This window comes from Typopeltis vanoorti, chromosome 13, assembly GCF_054136105.1.
Source record: "Typopeltis vanoorti isolate ZY-2024b chromosome 13, IOZ_Tvanoo_1.0, whole genome shotgun sequence".
NCBI classification, from domain to species: Eukaryota; Metazoa; Arthropoda; class Arachnida; order Uropygi; family Thelyphonidae; genus Typopeltis; species Typopeltis vanoorti.
In genome coordinates this window covers 2,937,081-2,957,871 of record NC_143561.1, presented here as the reverse complement: position 1 = coordinate 2,957,871, position 20,791 = coordinate 2,937,081, and the positions used below count along the sequence as shown (strand labels likewise).

Genomic DNA, 20,791 nt, shown 5'->3' with positions numbered 1-20,791 from the left:
GGTGTAGTAAATTGGATCGATGATTGTTTTTGACTCTGACGTCTTATATAACGTGCTTTGGCTCGAGCACGCTTGAAAGTTATTAAATTTGATGTGGTGGGGAATCTACGAAATATACTCCATGCTTTGTGTTGATCTTATTTTAGCTGCCTGACATTCTGGGTTCCTGCGAAAGAATCCTGCGAAATCCTGATAAACCACCAAAATATCAATAATAAAGATGGTATGAAAATTCCAAGGATCTGAATGGCACACATTCAGCCAACCTAATATGAAAGATTCAACATTAGTCAGGACTCTAGCCAATCCGCTAGTATTAGAAACCTTTCCACTCCAACTGGCTGGAATGATGTTAATATATGTATATAGTAGACAACACAAATAACAGGACTCTAGCGTTGATGTATAATTTTTTATTTTATTTTATTTTATTTTTTCTCACCAGAGGTCAGGCCAACAATTGTGGTAGCGGTTAGTCAGTGTCTTTAACGAACCAGTATGATTGTAGTATAGCTTGTTTCTTGTGTATATTTGTACGCTTCAGAAGATGATCTTGATATAAAGGTCGAAACGTCGAATTGTAAAATTTTAGTAATATTAAACTAAAGTTTTTATTCAAACACGGTAGTTGTCTCCATAATTTCCAAAAATGCATTCGGATCACCGTGCAAGCCTAAAAGAAAGAATTCAGATCATCCATGGAAATGATACCCACAAGCACTGCAATCGCTATGGTAAGCTAAAGATTTGTATTTCTCTCCTGATCAATCGACTGGCCTTTTTAAAAAGATGCAGAGACAATAACCTCATTCCGATCTGCATCAGGCTAAAAAAGAAATTTACGTCCGCTAAGGCACTCCGTATCTATGACCGCACAGAAAAAGCAATGCTTAGAGAACAGATCCAAACAGCCCGCCAAAACCTAGCTACAACACAAAATCTAGTTTCTAAATTACAATCAGAACTATCGAACTATGTTAATCCAGACATTCTACAAACACTTGAAAGAATTACTGACAATTTGGCCAAGCATACCCTGGAAAAGAACAAAGAGAAACTCAAGAAAAAAATTCCACAGGTTGAAACAACGGCAAAATATGGCGGCCAATCAGAGGACTTCCTCCCCGAGAAACAACAATGAACAACAAACAAGGGAGACAAGGAGCGACCAACCACCGACAAGCAAGAACCATGTGATTAACATATCAAGCCACACCCTGAACAACGGTGAACTCACGCTGCTGAATAAAGGACTGAACTACGCAATAGCGCCTAAAAAGGTAAACAAACTGGATTTTATCTACCACATTGAAAGAGGCATCAGATCCTTACCTAACAACATAGCAGTTGTTAGGTAAGGATCTAAATACCAAGAAAACCATACAGAACAACCTGACTAAAACAGAATTAGCAGCAATTAAATCATTAAAAGCCAAACAAAACATAATAATAACGAAAGCTGATAAAGGCAGTGCCACTGTTGTCCTTGACAGGTCAACATACATACTGCAAATGAACAAACTAGTAGCGATAACAACACATATAAAATGGTAAATTATAACCCAACAAAAAGGATAAAGGACAAAACAGAAAAACTACTAAAGTCAGTCACTTCTTGGCCACCAGACACAGTTAAAAAACTCAAACCCCATGACGCCCCCCCCCCCCCAGAATATATGGGGTTCCGCAAAATACACAAACAAAATGTGAACCTTCGATCAATAGTGGAAGGAATAGACAGTCCCAATTACCACCTAGCCAAGAAATTAGCGGCAACACTCAAGGAGTTGGTAGGTCATTCCCCCTCCTACATAAAAAACACACAACACTTTATAAACAAAATCAAAAACATAACACTCGACAAAGACGACTTATTAGTCAGTTTTGATGTTTCTGCCCTTTTCACTAATGTCCCCATCAATGACACAATTCTCCTACTACAGAACAAATTTCCGCCCGACATTACGGCCCTCTTTGCCCACATACTAAAGTCCGGTTACTTCGTGTGGCAAAACAAATTCTACCTACAAAAGGAAGGTACAGCCATGGGCTCACCATTATCCCCCCCCAATCGCGAACTTCTACATGGAAACCTTTGAGCAAAGGGCCCTTGATTCCGCCACGCTTCGACCGACAATCTGGCTCAGATACGTTGACGACGTGTTCGCGATCTGGCCGCACGGGCGACAAACGCTAAACACATTCCTCAGCCACCTAAACAAACAACACGAACGCATACAATTTACTATCGAAATCGAAAACCAAAATTCGCTCCCGTTCCTAGACACACTAGTTACACATCTTCCTTCAGGCAGTCTATCCTTCACGGTCTACCGAAAACCGACACACATGGGCCAATACATACATGTGAATTCATACCACCACCCAGCACAAAAATATGGAGTCATAAACACCCTTAAAAACAGAGCCACAACTATTTGTTCTAACCAGCAAGCCCTGAAACAAGAACTAAAAATCATTAGTGACACATTCATAAACAATGGCTATAACAAAAATACTGTTAATAAAATACTCTATAAAACCACAACAAAAACGAATCTGGATTACAGTAAAACCATAGCCATCTCATACATTAAAGGGTTATCAGAAAAAATCAACAGAATCCTACAACATTATAACCTCAATGCCACCTTTAAACCACCCACTAAACTTAAAACCATATTCAGCTCCTCTAAGGATCCTCTCCTCCCATTAGCACATCCTGGAGTCTATTGCATCTGCTGCACCTGTAACTTACTGTACATTGGTGAAACAGGACGGACAATCCCGATACACAAGAAAGAACACATTAGACACATTAAATATAACCATTATGGTGAAGCAGGCCTCTCAGACCATGCACTTAACACCTTACACCAAATCAACTGGAAAAGCACCTGCTCCTTACACCGCACAAAAACATGGTACGAAAGAAAATTTAAAGAATCCTGCGAAATCCTGATAAACCACCCAAATATCAACAATAAAGATGGTATGAAAATTCCAAGGATCTGGATGGCACACATTCAGCCAACCTAATATGAAAGATTCAACATTAGTCAGGACTCTAGCCAATCCACTAGTATTAGAAACCTTTCCACTCCAACTGGCTGGAATGATGTTAATATATGTATATAGTAGACAACACAAATAATAGGACTCTAGCATTGATGTATAATTTTTTTTTTTTTTTTTTTCCTCACCAGAGGTCAGGCCAACAATTGTGGTAGCGGTTAGTCAGTGTCTTTAACGAACCAGTATGATTGTAGTATAGCTTGTTTCTTGTGTATATTTGTACGCTCCAGAAGATGACCTTGACATAAAGGTCTAAACGTCGAATTGTAAAATTTTAGTAATATTAAACTAAAGTTTTTATTCAAACACGGTAGTTGTCTCCATAATTTTCAAAAATGCATATAACAGAATGCATTGTCCAGGCAGCAACAACCTCCATCCCAAAAACATCATCTCGATTCCCAGTCTATCCAAAGCATTGGTGGAACCCAGAATGTCAGACAGCTAAAAAAGATCAACACAAAGCATGGAGTATATTTCGTAGATTCCCCACCACATCAAATTTAATAACTTTCAAGCGTGCTCGAGCCAAAGCACATCATGTAAGACGTCAGAGTCAAAAACAATCATCGATCCAATTTACTACATCAATTAATCAAATGACCAGTCCAAAAATTGTATGGCACAAAATCGGGACGATGAAAGGCAGATATAGTACACATCGTTTGTCCACCTTAGACATTAATGGAGGTGTTCTTGCTGATCCCAAAGCTATTGCAGATACTTTGGGAGAAACTTTTGCTAAAATCTCAGCAAGAGAAACAAAGGCTTAATTTTTCTACCAACATTCTCTTCAGCCATATAATCAGCCATTTGTCAAGGGGAACTAAAAAGAGCTCTCCTACAAACTCACCCTAGTGCAGTAGGATCTGATGACATCCATTATGAAATGATAAAACATCTACCATCATCTTCTATGGATCTTCTCTTATTATACAATAGAATACTTGCAGAGGAAGAGTTTCCAAATTCTTAACGTAAGTCAATTATCATTGCTATCCCAAAACCAGGAAAAGATCCAACACAAGCAAATAATTATCGACTTATTGCTCTGACCAGCTGTCTTTGTAAGATACTAGAGAAATTGGTTAATGTCAGACTTCTCTGGTATTTAGAAAGCAACAGTCTTCTTTCCAATACCCAATGTGGTTTCCGTAGACATCGATCAACTTTAGACCATTTAGTTTGGTTAGAAACTTGTATAAGAGATGCATTTCTGAAGGGAGAACATCTTGTCTCAGTGTTTTTTGACATGGAAAAAGCTTATGACACAGCCTGGAGATATGTTATATTAAAAGACCTCTGTAACCTAGGTCTCAAAGGACACCTCTCTATATTTATTAAAAACTTTCTGTCCACGCGAACTTTCCAAGTCAGAGTGGGAAGTACGCTATCTCGACCATATCATCAAGAACAAGGTGTTCCCCAAGGCTCTATCTTAAGTGTAACCCTTTTTTCTATTAAAATTAACTCAATTATTGAACAGCTTCCTCCCACTGTAGACAATGCTCTATATGTTGATGACTTCACAATTTACTGTCACTCACATAACATGAGGGTAATTGAAAGGCAATTTCAGCAAGCAATTGATCATGTCTCTCTGCGGGCTCTTAATAATGGATTTAGGTTTTCAACAGAAAAAAGTGTCTGTGTACACTTCTGTCGAAAACGCACCCATCACCAGAAAACTCACATTTCTAGCACACATTTGTCAATTAAGAGAAAAGTGCAAAAGAACTTTGAACCTCCTTCGCACTCTATCCTCTACTGAGTGGGGTGCTGATTGAGCTTCATTGCTCCATCTTTATCGTGCACTTATACGTTCAAAGCTGGATTATGGGTCCCAAGTCTATGGTTCGGCAAGACAGAGTAACCTACGATGGCTGGATTCCATCCATCATCAGGGTATACGGATAGCTACTGGTACCTGTCGCACCTCACCCACTCAAAGTCTCTATATTGAAGCAAATGAACTGGCTCTATCACTTCGACAGAAACAGTTGTCTCTTAATTATGCCCTAAAAATAAAATCTCTCCAGGTGATCACCCTACATGGAATAGTATCTTCTCTCTGCATTGGAAGCTCAATATCACACACATCAAATTGCTATACATCCTCTTGGTATGCATATTAAAGAAACTGTGCAAGCTGTTAGTATAAATGTTGACAACATTAGCTACACTAAACATAACAGCATTCCTCTGTGGCAGGTTTGCACACCATCCTGTAACCTCACACTTCGTCAGCTACAGAAATCTTATACCCCATCATCCATTTACCTGCAATTGTTTAATGCACACAGAGCAGCACACGCTGATTTCTTACCCATCTACGCTGATGGTTCAAGAACTAACACCTCTGCTGGCTGTGCTGCTGTGTTTCCTAACATTATTATCTCAAATCAGATCCCACCAGATTGCAGTAATTATACAGCAGAGTTACAGGCCATTCAGCTTGCACTTGACTTGTGCATATAAAAGAAAACTGCTACCAAAAGTATATAATTTATACAGACTCATTGAGCTCTTTACAGGCTATCTCTTCTCCTATGTATAATCCTCATCCAGTACTTTATGAAGTGATACATCTGCTTCGCAAAATGAAAATCCTTAATTTCGATGTTCAGTTGTGCTGGATTCCCAGCCACATCAGAATCAAAGTAAATGAGACTGCAGATGCAGCTGCTAAATCAGCTCATACCTTCTCCATATACTGTTTGACAGTTCCATATATAGACTACAGACAGTTTATAAGATCAAAGCTAATTGCTCAGTGGGAGTTAACATGGCAAAAAGCATCAACAAACAAATTATATAACATTAAACCTGAAATTAAACACTGACGTTCTAGTCAACGTGCAAAGAGAAGGGAGGAGGTTGTCCTTGCTAGGCTCTTCATAGGTCACAGTCACCTTACTCATTCTCATTAACTGAGAGCTAATGACCCTCCCATATGTGAAAAATGCAACACACATCTCACTATTTATCATATTCTGGTAGATTGTCAAAAATTTACATGAGAGAGGAATGAAATTTTCACCTATCTAACCAAGACATATACACTAAGGGAAATTACCCTGAATGTATATGGTGTAAATGCTAGCAGACTCAGGCAAATTGCATAATGTTTTTAATTTTTTTAGAAAGAATTAATTTGTACAAACACATTTGACCATAAATTTGTTTATATGTAAATACTTTTTTGCTTAACTTAACTTTTATACATACATATTATTCATTAGGTTAAATCTGACCAATTATGTATTACCATAGGCCTTGATCTTGTATATTTGTATCACCCTGCTGTAATTTTGTTAATATGTAAATACCATAATGCTAAACTTAAATTTTATGCATCAATGCTGAATAATAATTCCTTTCTGACTCTTTAAGTATTATTATAATAATGTTTGTTGTAATCTTACCAGATGTAGACACTGCTTTCCTTGACTTGTTTTGTATATACATATGTTAACCTATAGTATCTATTTATGTATTGCTGAAACCTCTGCAGTAATTTTGTTTGTATGTAGATACTGCATCACTCAACATACATTTTGTGTATGCATCTTATTTACTACTTTATTTTTTAAATAATCATGTAGTGCTGTAGGACATCTTATCTACTTGTGTACTTTCTAGTAATTCTGTTTATATGTATTGCTAAATTCTGTTTATACTGCATTGCTAAATTTAATTTTCATCCATGCATATTGTATAATAATCCCTTTTTGCCTATTTCTGTACTGCTATAAATGCATCTATTATAATTTTACATATATGTAGATACTGCATTCCTTGGCTTAGTATTTCATATATTATGTATTAATTTACACTGTTAACTATTTTTGCACTAGTGTAATAATCTCTGACCTTGTGTGTTGCTGTGCCCTCTGCAGCAGTTCTGTTTACCTAGAGATGCTGTTTTGTGAAACTAGATTCTTGTACAGACACAATGTTTACAATTTTCTGTAAATGCTAATGTTATAACCTTTTAGTATGGCACAGTATGACCTTTGTAGTTTTTGTGCCAAATAAACTATAAACCAACCAACCAAATCTCTCCTTACAAACAACTGTGAAATGGCTTTGAAAATAAGTGTTTGAAGAAAATAAATAAACCAGAATGAAATAAAATCAAAACCATTCAGATTAGAGAAGAATGACACTACCATATTTCAATAATAACAAGAATCAAAGAAAAATAATTACAGTCATATAGACACATGCCTACTCAATCTTTCGAAAAGAGAAGAGTAGAAGGAAAGATATATTAATCGGTAGTTTCAACCCACCTAAGGTGAATGATGAAGTGAATGACATTCATTTAGTCAATGACATGGGATGCAAGTCCATTACTGGATTCTTATGCTCTTTAAATTCTGATCTAAGCTGACTAGCTAATTTGCCCCAATCATATTTTGTATTTTGAACAAAGTATCTCATTAGGGTGGAGGAGATAATTTGTCCTTGGTGGTAGATAGAAAGCATACATTTTCAAAATTTCTGAAGGTGGTACATACATCATATTTATAAAAACTGGTGCTATCAACTTTGATGCCTGTTTGAGATATATAAATACTGGTCACTGAATTAGAAACTTTCATTTAATACCATTTTGGACCTCCTTTAGCCAATTACAGCACATATGCAGTTGGCACAGATTCCACAAGGTGTTGGACTGCATCTATATCTACAAGATACTAGGAATTTGCCAGACAGTACTCCTTTAGCTGGATCAGATTTGATGGAAGAGGACTTTGTGCCCAGATCTGTTTTGCTAACATGTCCCATACATTCTCAATGGGGGTCAGATCTGGGCTTTGTGGTGGAAGTTGATATTGTGCTAACTGAACAATTCATGTGTAATGGACAGTAGCATTGTCAACCATAAAAAAAACCATCACCTGCTGGATAAAAATTCAACACTGCAGGATGGACTTGATCAGCAACAATAGTCAAATATTTCTTGGAGGACACCCAACCTTCCAGCAATATCAGGGGATCCATTCCATACAACAGAACATGCCTCACACCATGACACCACCTGCAGAACCTTGAGTTGTGTTTACAAGTCAAGTTGGGTTCATTGCATCTTGAGGTTCCCTCCAAGCTATCTGCCTGTGGTTCCTTTCCTTAACTGCCTCTTTAACTTCCTGTGTCCACCATGGAGTTCTGATTTTTCTATCCTTGCAGACAATCCCACCACATGCCTCTCTGTATGAATCAATCAATTCAATGTTTTCTTCAGGATTTGCCACCTGAATCTACAATGTTTGGTTTCTCAAACAATTTCATTTTTTCTTAAATAATGTTTGTGTATTTTAATTTACAGTTCACATCTGAGAGCTGCTCAACTTTAATTTGCTTTAAAATTTTCTTAGGTGTTCCTCTTTTCAATATAAAATTCAATTTTATCCTGCTCAAGACTAAATGGTGATCACTTCCAATTTCAAACCCTCTGCACACTCTAGTGTCCTGCACCAGTGAGAAAACATCACTATGAACAATAACATAGTCAATGAGACTTTTCTTATTACTTGCCTCTTCTCATCGTGTGAATTTGTGCACAATTTTATGTTGGAACATGGTGTTAGTAATAACTAGTGCATGTGCTGAGCAGAAATCCAACAGGTATTTGCAATTATTATTTTCTCCAAATTTTCCCAAAATATTTTTGTATGTCTGACAATCATTTCTACTCTGCTATTTAGATCCCTAACAACAACCAACTTTTCTTCTTTCATCATGTCAGTTGCTTTCTCTAAAGCCTCAAAAAATTCAGGAGAAATATTGGTGATATGATTGAGACGTACAAACTTCTAAAAGGATTATACAGAATTTCAGTAGGTGGAATTTTCATTTTATAGAAGGTGGAGAAAGGATATGAGGGCATCCTTGGAAATTGAGAATAAATGCTGTCAAGAAGAGGGTGAGAGATAGATTTATCTCTCTCTTAGAGTGGCACATGATTGAATTGAAGAAAAGGTATGATAAATTTAGTTTAATCCTTTATCCAAGTGTAAGGCAAACAAAGTTTGCACCTGAAGTATCTTCAGGATTGAGGCAACTCATGGTAAAGGTGGACCAAGCTCTCATCACTCCTTGTCTTAGTATCTCCAATAATACAAAGCACATTTCCTTGCAGATGTGCTTTGCTATGCATGTATAATGCTGTGCATTAAGGGAAGGGCAACTACCAAGACTGGTTTTGACCTTTATTGAGGTCTCGTCAGTGGGAGCCAGACCCAGAGGTGGTGATACTAAGGTGGAAGCAATGGAGAAGTCATTTTTTCCTATACGAGTTGCCAAAAGGTATCTAACCTTATTATTAAATTACTCTGGATTTAGAGAAAGATGTTGGAAGTTTTTTCCCAATTGGTTAGACTATAATAAATTTAGTTTAATCGTTTATCCAAGTGTAAGCAAACAAAGTTTGCACCTGAAGTATCTTCAGGACTGAGGTAACTCTGGTAAAGGTATCTACCACATTATAGGTAAATATGACTTCTCCATTGCTTCCACCTTAGTATCACCACATCTGGGTCTGGCTCCCACTGACGAGACCTCAATAAAGGTCAAAACCGGTCTTGGTAGTGGCCCTTCCCTTAACGTACCAATTAAAAATCAGAAAGCAGTCGTTTTTCTGCCAATTTTTTGGGCAAGGGTGATTTGCTGGATCAAATTCATCATTATTTGAAAAATAATGATGAATTTGTGCAAACGAAAAACAAAATAGCCGATACACGCTGTTGGCAACTTTTCTCGGCTGAAAGGAAATAGGCACAAGATTGTCTAGCGTCTATGTTCAGTTGTATTTATATGTGAAACCAAAATTCAAAATCAATTTTGGTGCAATAAATAAAAGACGTGTCACAGACGTCTTTGTATGTTAAGGGATTAATGCATGGCATTATACATGTCTACAAGAAGATGTGTTTTGTATTATGGGAGATACTAAGACAAGGAGTGATGACAGCTTGGTCCACCTTTACCACGAGTTACCTCAGTCCTGAATATACTTCAGGTGCAAACTTTGTTTGCTTACACTTGGATAAAGGATTAAACTAAATTTATTATAATCTAACAGTGGAAAAAAACTTCAAACATCTTTCTCTAAATCCAGAGTAATTTAATAATAAGGTGAGACACTTTTTGGCAACTCGTATAGGTAAATATGATGACTTCTCCATTGCTTCCACCTTAGTATCACCACTTCTGGGTCTGCCACCCACTGACGAGACCTCAATAAAGGTAGAAACCGGTCTAGTAGTGGCCCATCCCTTAATGCAGAGTTTCTCAACGTGGGGCGTACGCCCCACAGGGGAGGGAGCAATTTGAAAATTTTGGGCGGGGCACTTAGAAAATGTACATGTACATATTTATATTACACTTTTTCAGAATTTGGATGACTATTATGCTAGGGGGAGGGGATCAAAATCTTTGAGATGTTGAGGAGGGGCATGATCCAAAAAAGGTTGAGAAACAAGGCCTTAATGCATAGTATTATACATGTCTGCAAGGAGATGTGCTTTGTATTATGGAAGATACTAAGACAAGGAGTGATGAAAGCTTGGTCCACCTTTGCCATGAGTTGCCTCAGTCCTGAAGATACTTCAGGTGCAAACTTTGTGTGCTTACACTTGGATAAAGAATTAAACTAAATCTATTATAGTCTAACCAAGTGAAAAAAACTTCCAACTCTCTCTATGAGTTCTTGACTTCCTGGAGGTCTCTCTTAATAAAAATAATTAAACAATAGGTTTAATTGATTTTAATATTTTGTCAAAGAGTTATGTAAAAAAAAAAAATGTTAAAATTGTAATAACATACACACGCACAAAAACAGTAGAAGAAATGAGACGGAATAAATACAGACTGAAGTCTTATGGGGTACTTAAGAGTCAAAGCTGTATAACTGAGAGGAGACCACCACATAGCCTTTAAAGGAATGCAGAGAATCGACCAGGGATACTGACCTAATGTTCAATCCTCACCTTCTCATAGTGCACCCTGTAGGATATAGGATATCTACCTGGATGCTGAACAAACGAGGATGGGCTGGCAATTTGGGATTTAGCCGACCAAATTGTATTCTTATTGGCTTAAACCAAAATTTCCAATGATGATACAACATGTCAAAATTTCATGCTGGCTGGGGAGTCGTCCAGTTAAACAAGGCCCCATTGTTTCCACCAGAGAAACAGGACAAACAGCGAAAAGTCAGCTACTGGAACAATCTGAAAGCACACCCCAACTCAATATCACCAGAATTAAGGACTAATACTATCAACATAAGAAGCCTGAATGGCAAAGAAATTAAGCTAGCTGAGGAATTACATAAGTACCAGATCGACACAATAGGGGTGACTGAAACAAAAAAGACAAAAACTGGTGAGATCTTTCTGAGCAATAAATACAAAATGTTATATTCAGGCAATGACAATCAAGGAAAAGAAAGAGTAACCATAGTATTCAACACAAAATATGAGGCTAATCTTGAATGGCAGGTAGTCTCAAGTAGAGTGATGTGGGCAAATAAATATCAGAATGGGGACTTGGACAATGAGACTTATTTGTACCTATGGTCCAACAGAAGGTTTCTACTAAGGTAGAAGTGGTGGAATTTTTTGAGGCTTTAGAGAAAGCAACTAATACAATGAAAAAGGGAACGTTGGTTCTTGTTGGGTATCTAAATAGCAGAATAGGAAATGATTGATAGACATACAAAAATATTTTGGGAAAATTTGGAGAAAAGAGCAAAGCTAATAATAATGGCAAATACCTGTTGGATTTCTGCTCAGGACATGGACTGGTTATTACTAACACTATGTTCCTACATAAAAATGTGCACAAATTCACATGGAGAGAAGAGGCAAGGAATAAGAAAAGTCTCATTGACTATGTTATTGTTGATAGTGATGATGTTTTCTCCCTGGTGCAGGATACCAGAGTGTACAAAGGATTTGAAATTGGAAAAGATCACTATTTAGTCTTTAGCAGGATAAAATTGAATTTCATATATTGAAAAGAATAACATGTAAGAAAGTTTTAAAGCGAATAAAAGTTGAGCAGCTTTTAGATGTGAACTGTAGACTAAAATATACAGAGATTATTGAAGAAAAAATGAAAGAGGTTGAGAACAGGAACCAAACCTTGGAGATTCAGTGGCAAGCTTTGAAGAAAACCCTGATTAATTCCGCAAGAGAGGCATGTGGTGAGGTTGTCTGCAAGGATAGAAAAATCAGAATTCCATGGTGGACACAGGAAGTTAAAGAGGCAGTGAAGGAAAAGAAGAAAGAATATCAAAAGTTCCTGGCAAATGAGTCAGCTTGTGCTCTTAGAGAATACAGACACAAATGTAAGAAAGCTAAACACTGTGTAAAACTAGCTAAACAAAAGTCATGGGAGGACTTTGGCAAGAACACAGAAAATAAATGTCAAGAAGGTGGTAAGATATTCTGGAGGTTGTTGAAAAAGCTTAGAAATGGAAGAAAGAGTGCTGTAAAAGGAGTCAGAGATGATAAAGGTGACAAGAAAATGGGAGAAAAAGATATCCTTGAAATATGGAGTAATTACTTCGAAAAATTGCTAAATGAAACAAGCAGTGATAGCACAGCAGTAAAAAACACTTAACAGGCATACAGTCAGGAATACACATATATATAATTGAAGTAGAAAAAGTCATCAAAGGCTTGAAATGTGGAAAGGCAGCAGGAGTAGATGATATTCGACCAGAAATGCTGAAGTATGGTGGTATAAAAGTCTTACAGTGGCTGTACTGCATAGTTCAGAAGGCCTGGACAGAGAGACAGATTCCTGATGATTGAAGTAGTCTTTTTATATAAGGGTACTATTAGAGTACCCTTATATAAAAAGGGAAATAAAACAATGTAAGAATTACAGAGGTAATTCTCACATTCAGTAAGTGTTCCTGGCAAGATTTATGCCAGCATACTTGAGAAACGGTTGAGAAGAATTGTAGAAGAAAAGCTTGGTGAAGAACAAGCTTGATTCAGGCAAATAGAGGCTGTCAGGATCAGATCTTCACAATACGACAAATAGTCGAGAAAGCATGGGAATATAACAAAGATCTGTATTTAAGTTTTGCGATCTGGAAAAGGCATATGGCAAGGTGCCAAGAGAGAGAAGCTAATCAATACACTACAGTTATATGGTGTCAATTATATCAAGCAATACTTAGTCTTTATTTGAGTTGCAAGTCAGCAGTTAGAATTGAAGGAAGTACAGGAAGATAGTTTAATGTTAAATCTGCTGTGAGACAAGGATGTACATTATCCCCTCTGTTATTCATTATCTATATGGATGACATTATGAAGGAAAATGGTATTAAACATGATATCAGAATTGGAGATGTTAATGTATGCTCTTTGCTTTATGAGGATGATGTTATACTTCTAAATAATTTCTTACAAGTTTGCAAGATTCCCTGACTAAATTGAGTAACTGTTGTAATAGATATGGTATGAAGGTCAGCAATAAAAAGACAAAGACAATGAAAATAGGTAGAATCATTGAAAATGCCAACTGTGTTGTGAATGGAGAACCTGTGGAACAAGTAAAACATTTCAGCTACTTGGCACACTTTTTAGTGAAGATGATAAATTAAATATGGAAATAGACAACAGAATCAACAAAGCTGGTATGCTAGGAAATCAATTGAATAAATTCATATGGAATAAGTGGGAAATTAGTCGGAACACTAAATTAGCTGTATACAAGACAGTGTTCAAACCAGTTTTAACTTATGGATCTGAGAGCTGGGTCAGAAGTAAAATACTTGACCAAAGACTAGACGTCGCAGATATGAGAGTCCTGAGAAAGATTAGAGGCGTGAACAGATGGCATCAATGGTAGTATCATATTAAAAACGAGGATATTAGGAAAGAACTAGACATTGTCAGCATCCAGGAATTCGTTAGCAGAGCTAATCTCTGGTAGTATGGTCACTTAAACAGAATGGGCGAGGAAAGATTGGCAAAGAAAGTGTTCTCTGCCAGGTTGACAAGAAAACAACCCAGAGGAAGACCAAGATATAGTTGGATTGATGCGGTACAAGGTGCCTTAGACGATAGAAATATAAGATCTGATAATATTGGAGTCTTGACGAGTAACAGACTAATTTGGAGGAAGATTGTAGATAGGAAGTTAGTAATAATGTAAATTTTTCATGTAGTACTATCATATCTTGTACACCCTTTGAAGGTACATGTCAGGAATTTGACAATGAAGAAGTCTTATTGGAAAGATGAATACAACCAGATTTATTAAGATTAAGCTGGTTTTTTAAGTCTGCTGCAGATTCTAAAAAGTGTCAAGTTTGTATTTGCTGCGATGGAGCATGGTCGTTTTCTTTGTAAAGTAACCAAGGCATGCCTGCTAGCCCTGATTGATCATGGTTATGGCAGCAAATGTATTTTTTGTGTTTTTCTAGGCAGATGTTAATAGAGAGGGTGGGAAGTGAATCCTTAGGAGAGCAGAGAAGGGAAGCCAGCTTCAAATGAGGTTTGAAAGCTGTTCAGAGATTATAGTTCTTCAAAGTTCTGAAGTGTTTGAAGTATAGTAATGGCATTACTGTGGTCTTTATGTTGAGAGCAATATGAGAAGTAGGAAGGGACACATAATTTGTAGATTTTTTTGACATTGTAACCTTGGACAGGAAGGTTTGGCAATTAAAGGCAAGCTTGGGTGGAATAGAGGTTGGAGGCTCATTATGCAGGTCCATTTTTGCCAGATCTACAGAAACTCTTGCTATAATTGCTGCTCAACATCCCTTTATAGTCAAACTGCATACTCACCAAACCTGCTACACCTAGTCATCATTGCACTTCAATTCTGTGAAGCAGCCTTCTCCATGAAGCATTTCCAACAGACTACAATCTCCAATAGTTCACGAAGAATATCAACAGATTATTCTATTCCTAACTCTGTCCACACAACATCTGTTTGTTATAAGCTCATCCATCTGCATTTCATGTGTGTTTGTAGGAGAAACATAACACACAATTTGTTTGCATGGTAATGCTCTAGTCCTACTAGTGGGACTTCTTTTTCACAAATGCTTCTTATGTTTGTGGTGTTTATACAGAATAATGTTGAGCTAAGATTTTCTAATTGCTGAAAAAATAAACAGCAGATTTTTTTTTTTTTACCAGGTGATGCTCTTGCAGCATGAAATTTCATCATATCGAACCATTATATTTGTTTTTAGTTTAAACCAATACAGAATAAAATTTGGTCAACTAAATCCCATATTCCCAGCTCATCCTTGTTTGTTTAGCATCCAAAGGATACCTACAAACTGGGAGCTCCACGTCAGTAGCCCTACCTTGTTCTCTATGTTCTTTATCAGTGAGGTAGAGGTCTCCTTCTAGTTATCTATCTTTAAATGACTTTTTCATGAACACTCCCTTTAATTCAAATGTGAGCTACTCAATAATGCAATATTGTCATTTCACAAAACTGTAGTTGTGATAGTAATCATAACACCAATAATGAAATAACTGATATGATAGCAATCAAAGGACTGATTCCTACCTGATTATTATCATCAAGGAAATCTGTAGCCCTAAAAGATAAAAATGTAAAGATTAATTAAACTAAACTTAAGACTGTTTAAAAATATAAATTCTAAAGAATAATACTTGGTTATATAACTTCAAAGGTTTGCTTTACACTAAAAATACCACTTTTTTCAAGTGACTCAGTCTAAAGTAATGCAAGCACAAAAACATGAGACATACATTACTTAAAAATAAAACATGAATTCAAAACTACCTAAAATTTAAAATTTGAAAAAAAAATCAATAAAAAATGACAGTTAATAAAATAATAACAAAAGCATGGTTCGTATGATGTATTAAACTTTCTAAAATCAGTGTTAATAATTTGCATGAAAATTGGTATAACATACTTAAGATTTGTGTCTGTTAAACATACAAATTTATTGTTTTAATGCTGACCATACTGTAATGCATACAAACATATGTGTAACCCTAGCTACTAGACTGTTCACAACGTTTTTATGTTCCTTTCAATTTGCATTTACTAGTTTTTTATGCTTTTCCGTCAACGCCTTGAAAAAGCTAGACAGTTTGCTAGCGAAACTTGTTTGCAAAGAATGTAAGATGTTTGTACACATTACAGTATGGTTTGTGTTAGACAAGTGTGCTAAAACTATGAAACTAGACCTTTCTGCCAATAATTCTCTTAACCTGGTTTGAATTGAACGCTACAAAAGAGGTTACTCAATGAAACTCATTTACTATTACATTATTAAAAATGTTTCATACGTACCATCAAAGGATGTATGGGATACAATACAATTCGGTTTGTATTAATTTAGTAATTATCAAGTATCTGCCTAGATCATTTAATGGGATTTTAAAAGTTTTATTATAACTAATTTAAATAAAACTAATATTTAGTATATGAAACGTTGAAAATGTTGAAGAAATGTCTCATTGACTATGTTATTTTTGATAACAAATTTAGTTTAATCCTTTATCCAAGTGTGAGCAAACAAAGTTTGCGCCTGAAAGTATTTTCAGGACTGGGGTAAGGTGGTAAAACACCAGGGCAACTCCTTGCAAATGTGGAGCAAGCTACCATCACTCCTGTCTCAGTATCACCCATAATGCAAAACACATCTCCTTGCGGATATGTCTAATGTTATGCACTAAGGGAGGGCCACTACCCAGACTAGTTTCGACCTTTATTGAGGTCTCTTTAGTGGGAGCCAGGCCCAAGTGGAGATATTAGGCAGAAGTATTAGCAAGTTCATCTCTACTTATAGGAGTTGCCAAATGGTGTGGTGGCCCTCCCTTAATGCATAACATTAGACATATCTGAAAGGAGATGTGTTTTGCATTATGGGAGATACTGAGACAGGAGGGATGGTAGCTTGCTCCACCGTTGCAAGGAGTTGCCCTGGTGTTGTACCTCCTTACCCCAGTCCTGAAAATACTTTCAGGCGCAAACTTAGTTTGCTCACACTTGGATAAAGGATTAAACTAAATTTATTATAGTCTAACCAAGTGAAAAATAAACTTTCAACTTCAATATGTTATTTTCGATAGTGATGTTTTCTCCCTGGTGCAGGACACTAGAGTGAACGGAGGATTTGAAATTGGAAGTGATCACGATTTAGTCCTGAGCAGAATAAAATTGAATTTCATATTGAAAAGAAGAACATGCAAGAAAGTTTTAAAGAGAATAAAAGTTGAGCAGCTCTCAGATGTGAACTATAGACTAAAATACACAAATATTATTGAAGAAAAAATGAAAGAGTTTGAGAACAGGAACCGAACCTTGGAGATTCAGTGGCAAGCCATGAAGAAAACATTCATTGATTCAGCCAGAAAGGAATGGGGTGAGGTTGTCTGCAAGGATAGAAAAATCAGAACTCCATGGTGGACACAAGAAGTTAAAGAGGCAGTGAAGGAAAAGAAGAAAGCTTATCAAAAGTTGCGGGCAAATAAGTCAGCTTGTGCTCTTAGAGAATACAGAGACCAATGTAAGAAAGCTAAACACTGTGTAAAACTAGCTAAACAAAAGTAATGGGAAGACTTTGGTAAGAACATAGAAAATAAATATCAAGAAGGTGACAAGATATTCTGGAGGTTGTTGAAGAAGCTCAGAAATGGAGGAAAGAGTGCTGTAAAAGGAATTAGAGATGATAAAGGTGACATGAAAACTAGAGAAAAAGATATCCTTGAAGCATGGAGTAATTACTTTGAAAAATTGCTAAATGAAACAAGTACTGATGACAGCACAGTGGTAATAAAAAACACTCAGCAGACATGCAATCAGGAATACATATCTATACTTGAAGTAGAAAAAACCATCAAAAGCCTGAAATGTGGAAAGGCAGGAGGAGTAGATGATATTCGATGAGAAATACTCAAGTATGGAAGTATAAAAGTCTTACAGAGGCGGTATTGCATAGTTCAGATGGCCTGGACAGGGGAGCAAATTCCAGATGATTGGAGTAGAGCTCTCATAGTACCCATATATAAAAAAGGGAAATAAAACTAAATGTGAGAATTACAGAGGTATTTCTCTGCTGAGTGTTCCTGATAAGATCTATGCAAGTATACTTGAGAAATATTGTGACAGAGAAGTTTGGTGAAGAACAATCTGGATTCAGGCCCAAATAGAGGCTGTCAGGATCAGATTTTCACTTTAGGACAAATTGTTGAGAATTCATGGGAATATAACAAAGATCTGTATTTAAGTTTTGTAGATCTGGAAAAGGCATATGACAAGGCGCCGAGAGAGCAGCTATTAAAACGCTACAGTTGCATGGTGTCAATGGGGAATTATATCAAGGAATACTTAGTCTTTATTTGAGTTGTAAGTCAGCAGTTAGAATTGAAGGAAGTATAGCAAGATGGTTCAATGTTAAATCTGGTGTCAGACAAGGATGTGCATTATCCCCTCTCAGTGGCGTAGCTAGAACTTTTGCAGGCCGAGGCAGTCCCTGAATTTGCCGCCCCTCTCAATACACACCAAAAATATTACAAAAAGTCAAAACGACGTAGGGAAAGAAATGAAAACACTATGTTTATGTTTATTTTAGTTGTAAGCATAGTTGTTGAAAACTAATTATTAATAAAGTACTAAAATTACAAAGTTAACATAAATAGAAGAATCATCAAAAAATAAAAGTTGTGTCTCACGTGAAAAGTGCCGCCCAGGGTGGATCGCCCCCCCCCCCCCCCTGGCTACACCACCGTCCCCTCTGTTATTCATTATCTATATAGACTACATTATGAACGAAAGTGGTATTAAACTTGATATCAAAATTGGGGATGCTAATGTCAGCTCTTTGCTTTAAGCAGATGATATACTTCTAAATAAATTTGCTACAATTCTGCAAGATTCCTTGACTGAATTGAATAACTATTGAAATAGATATGGTATGAAGGTCAGCAATAACAAGACAAAGACAATTGAAAATAGGCAGAAACACAGAAAATAACTGCATTGTGAATGGAGAACTTGTGGTACAAGTAAAACATTTCAGCTACTTAGACACGATTTTTAGTGAAAATAGTACATTAAATATGGAAATAGACAACAGAATCAACAAAGCTGGTATTATTATTATTATTATTGTTCCGGGAAACTCCACGGAGTCGACAGACTCATCGAGGGAGGCCCTAACATCATGTCAAGAACAACTATTCAACATTCACACAGTATCTATCATACCTTGCCTTGAACTCATTCACGGTCGTAGCACCCACAACAGACTCTGGAAGCTTATTCCACTCATTTACCACTCTCCAAGTAAAGAACCTAGCTCGAACACCCCTGTCAACCACGCTCTTGCCCAGCTTCCATGCATGGCCCCTAGTCCTCCCACCACCAGTCATATTTTCAAAAATATCTTCTGGATCAATCTTATAAAAACCCTTCAGTAATTTGAATGTCTCAATCATATCACCCCTCCTTCGCCTATCGTCCAATTTCTGCAACCCACAAATCTTCAACCTATTCTCATAAGGTTCATTCCACAGACCTGCTATCATCTTGGTCACTCGTCTCTGGACCCTCTCCACTTCCTCCCCATCACGAAGAAATCCTGGTGCCCATAGCTGGGCACAGAAGTCCAGATGGGGTCTTATCAAGGCTCGATACAGAGGAACAACAACTTGTTCGTCTCTGCATGTTAAAGTATTTTTCAGAAGCCAAGTGATTTGGTGAGCTGTTTTAGTTACTTTTGCAATGTGTTCCCTAAACTTCAACTCCCTATCCACCAACACTCCCAAATCCCTGGCCTCATCAATCTCGTGGAGTATGATTCCACCAATGCGATATACTGCTGCTATTCTTTTCACCCCAAAGTGCATAACCTTACACTTTGCCACATTAAATTGACATCCATTTTTCCTAGCCCAGTCCTCCAAACTATCCAAATCATACTGTAAAATTTTGACATCTTGTGCACTCACAATTGCTCTACCCAACTTTGCATCATCAGCAAACAAGTGAACACTTCCTCTCAGATCCTTTCCAATATCATTGATGAACAAATTGAAAAGCAGTGGTCCAAGAACAGAGCCCTGTGGCACTCCACTAGTCACAAGACGTCTTTTAGACTCCACTCCTGAATAAACCACTCTTTGATATTTCTCCTTCAACCACCCTCCTATCCATCTCACCAACCCTATATCTATACCCATCTGCTCCAGTTTACTGATTAGGGTTCCATGTGGTATCCTATCAAAGGCCTTGGCAAGGTCCAGTAGTATCACTGTAAACCCATTACCCCTATCCAGTTCAGCCGTCACTGTGTTATAAAACGAGAGCAAGTTACTGAGGCATGATCTACCCTTCACAAAACCATGTTGTCCCCCATACAATATCCCATTTTCATCTATCCAATCCTGTATTCTTTTCTTGACTAATTTCTCTAAGACCTTGACAATGATTCCTGATATGCTAATCGGTCGGTAATTTACAACAGCAGTCTTGGAACCACCTTTATGCAGTGGAACTATTTTCCCCTCTTTCCACCCGCTCGGGACTAACCCAGACCCGAGACTCAAATTAAACAAAATGGTCAAGGGTACTGACAATTCTTTAGCTGCTTCTCGTACAACACGAGCTGGTATACCATCCAATCCCACAGATGTATTGACATTGAGGTTATGCAATAGACTACTCACCTCCACTTCATTAACCACAA

At 37.0% G+C, this 20,791-nt stretch overlaps 1 protein-coding gene across 1 annotated transcript in view; it reads right to left on the bottom strand.

The window, feature by feature from the left end:
* Positions 1-20,791, bottom strand: part of zda (peptidyl-prolyl cis-trans isomerase zonda) — a 308,048-nt gene that overhangs the window by 133,914 nt on the left and 153,343 nt on the right. The window contains exon 7 of the mRNA XM_090402905.1: positions 15,634-15,664. Within this exon, the coding sequence (XP_090259031.1) occupies positions 15,634-15,664 (31 nt within the window). The remainder of the gene's footprint in view (positions 1-15,633; positions 15,665-20,791) is intronic.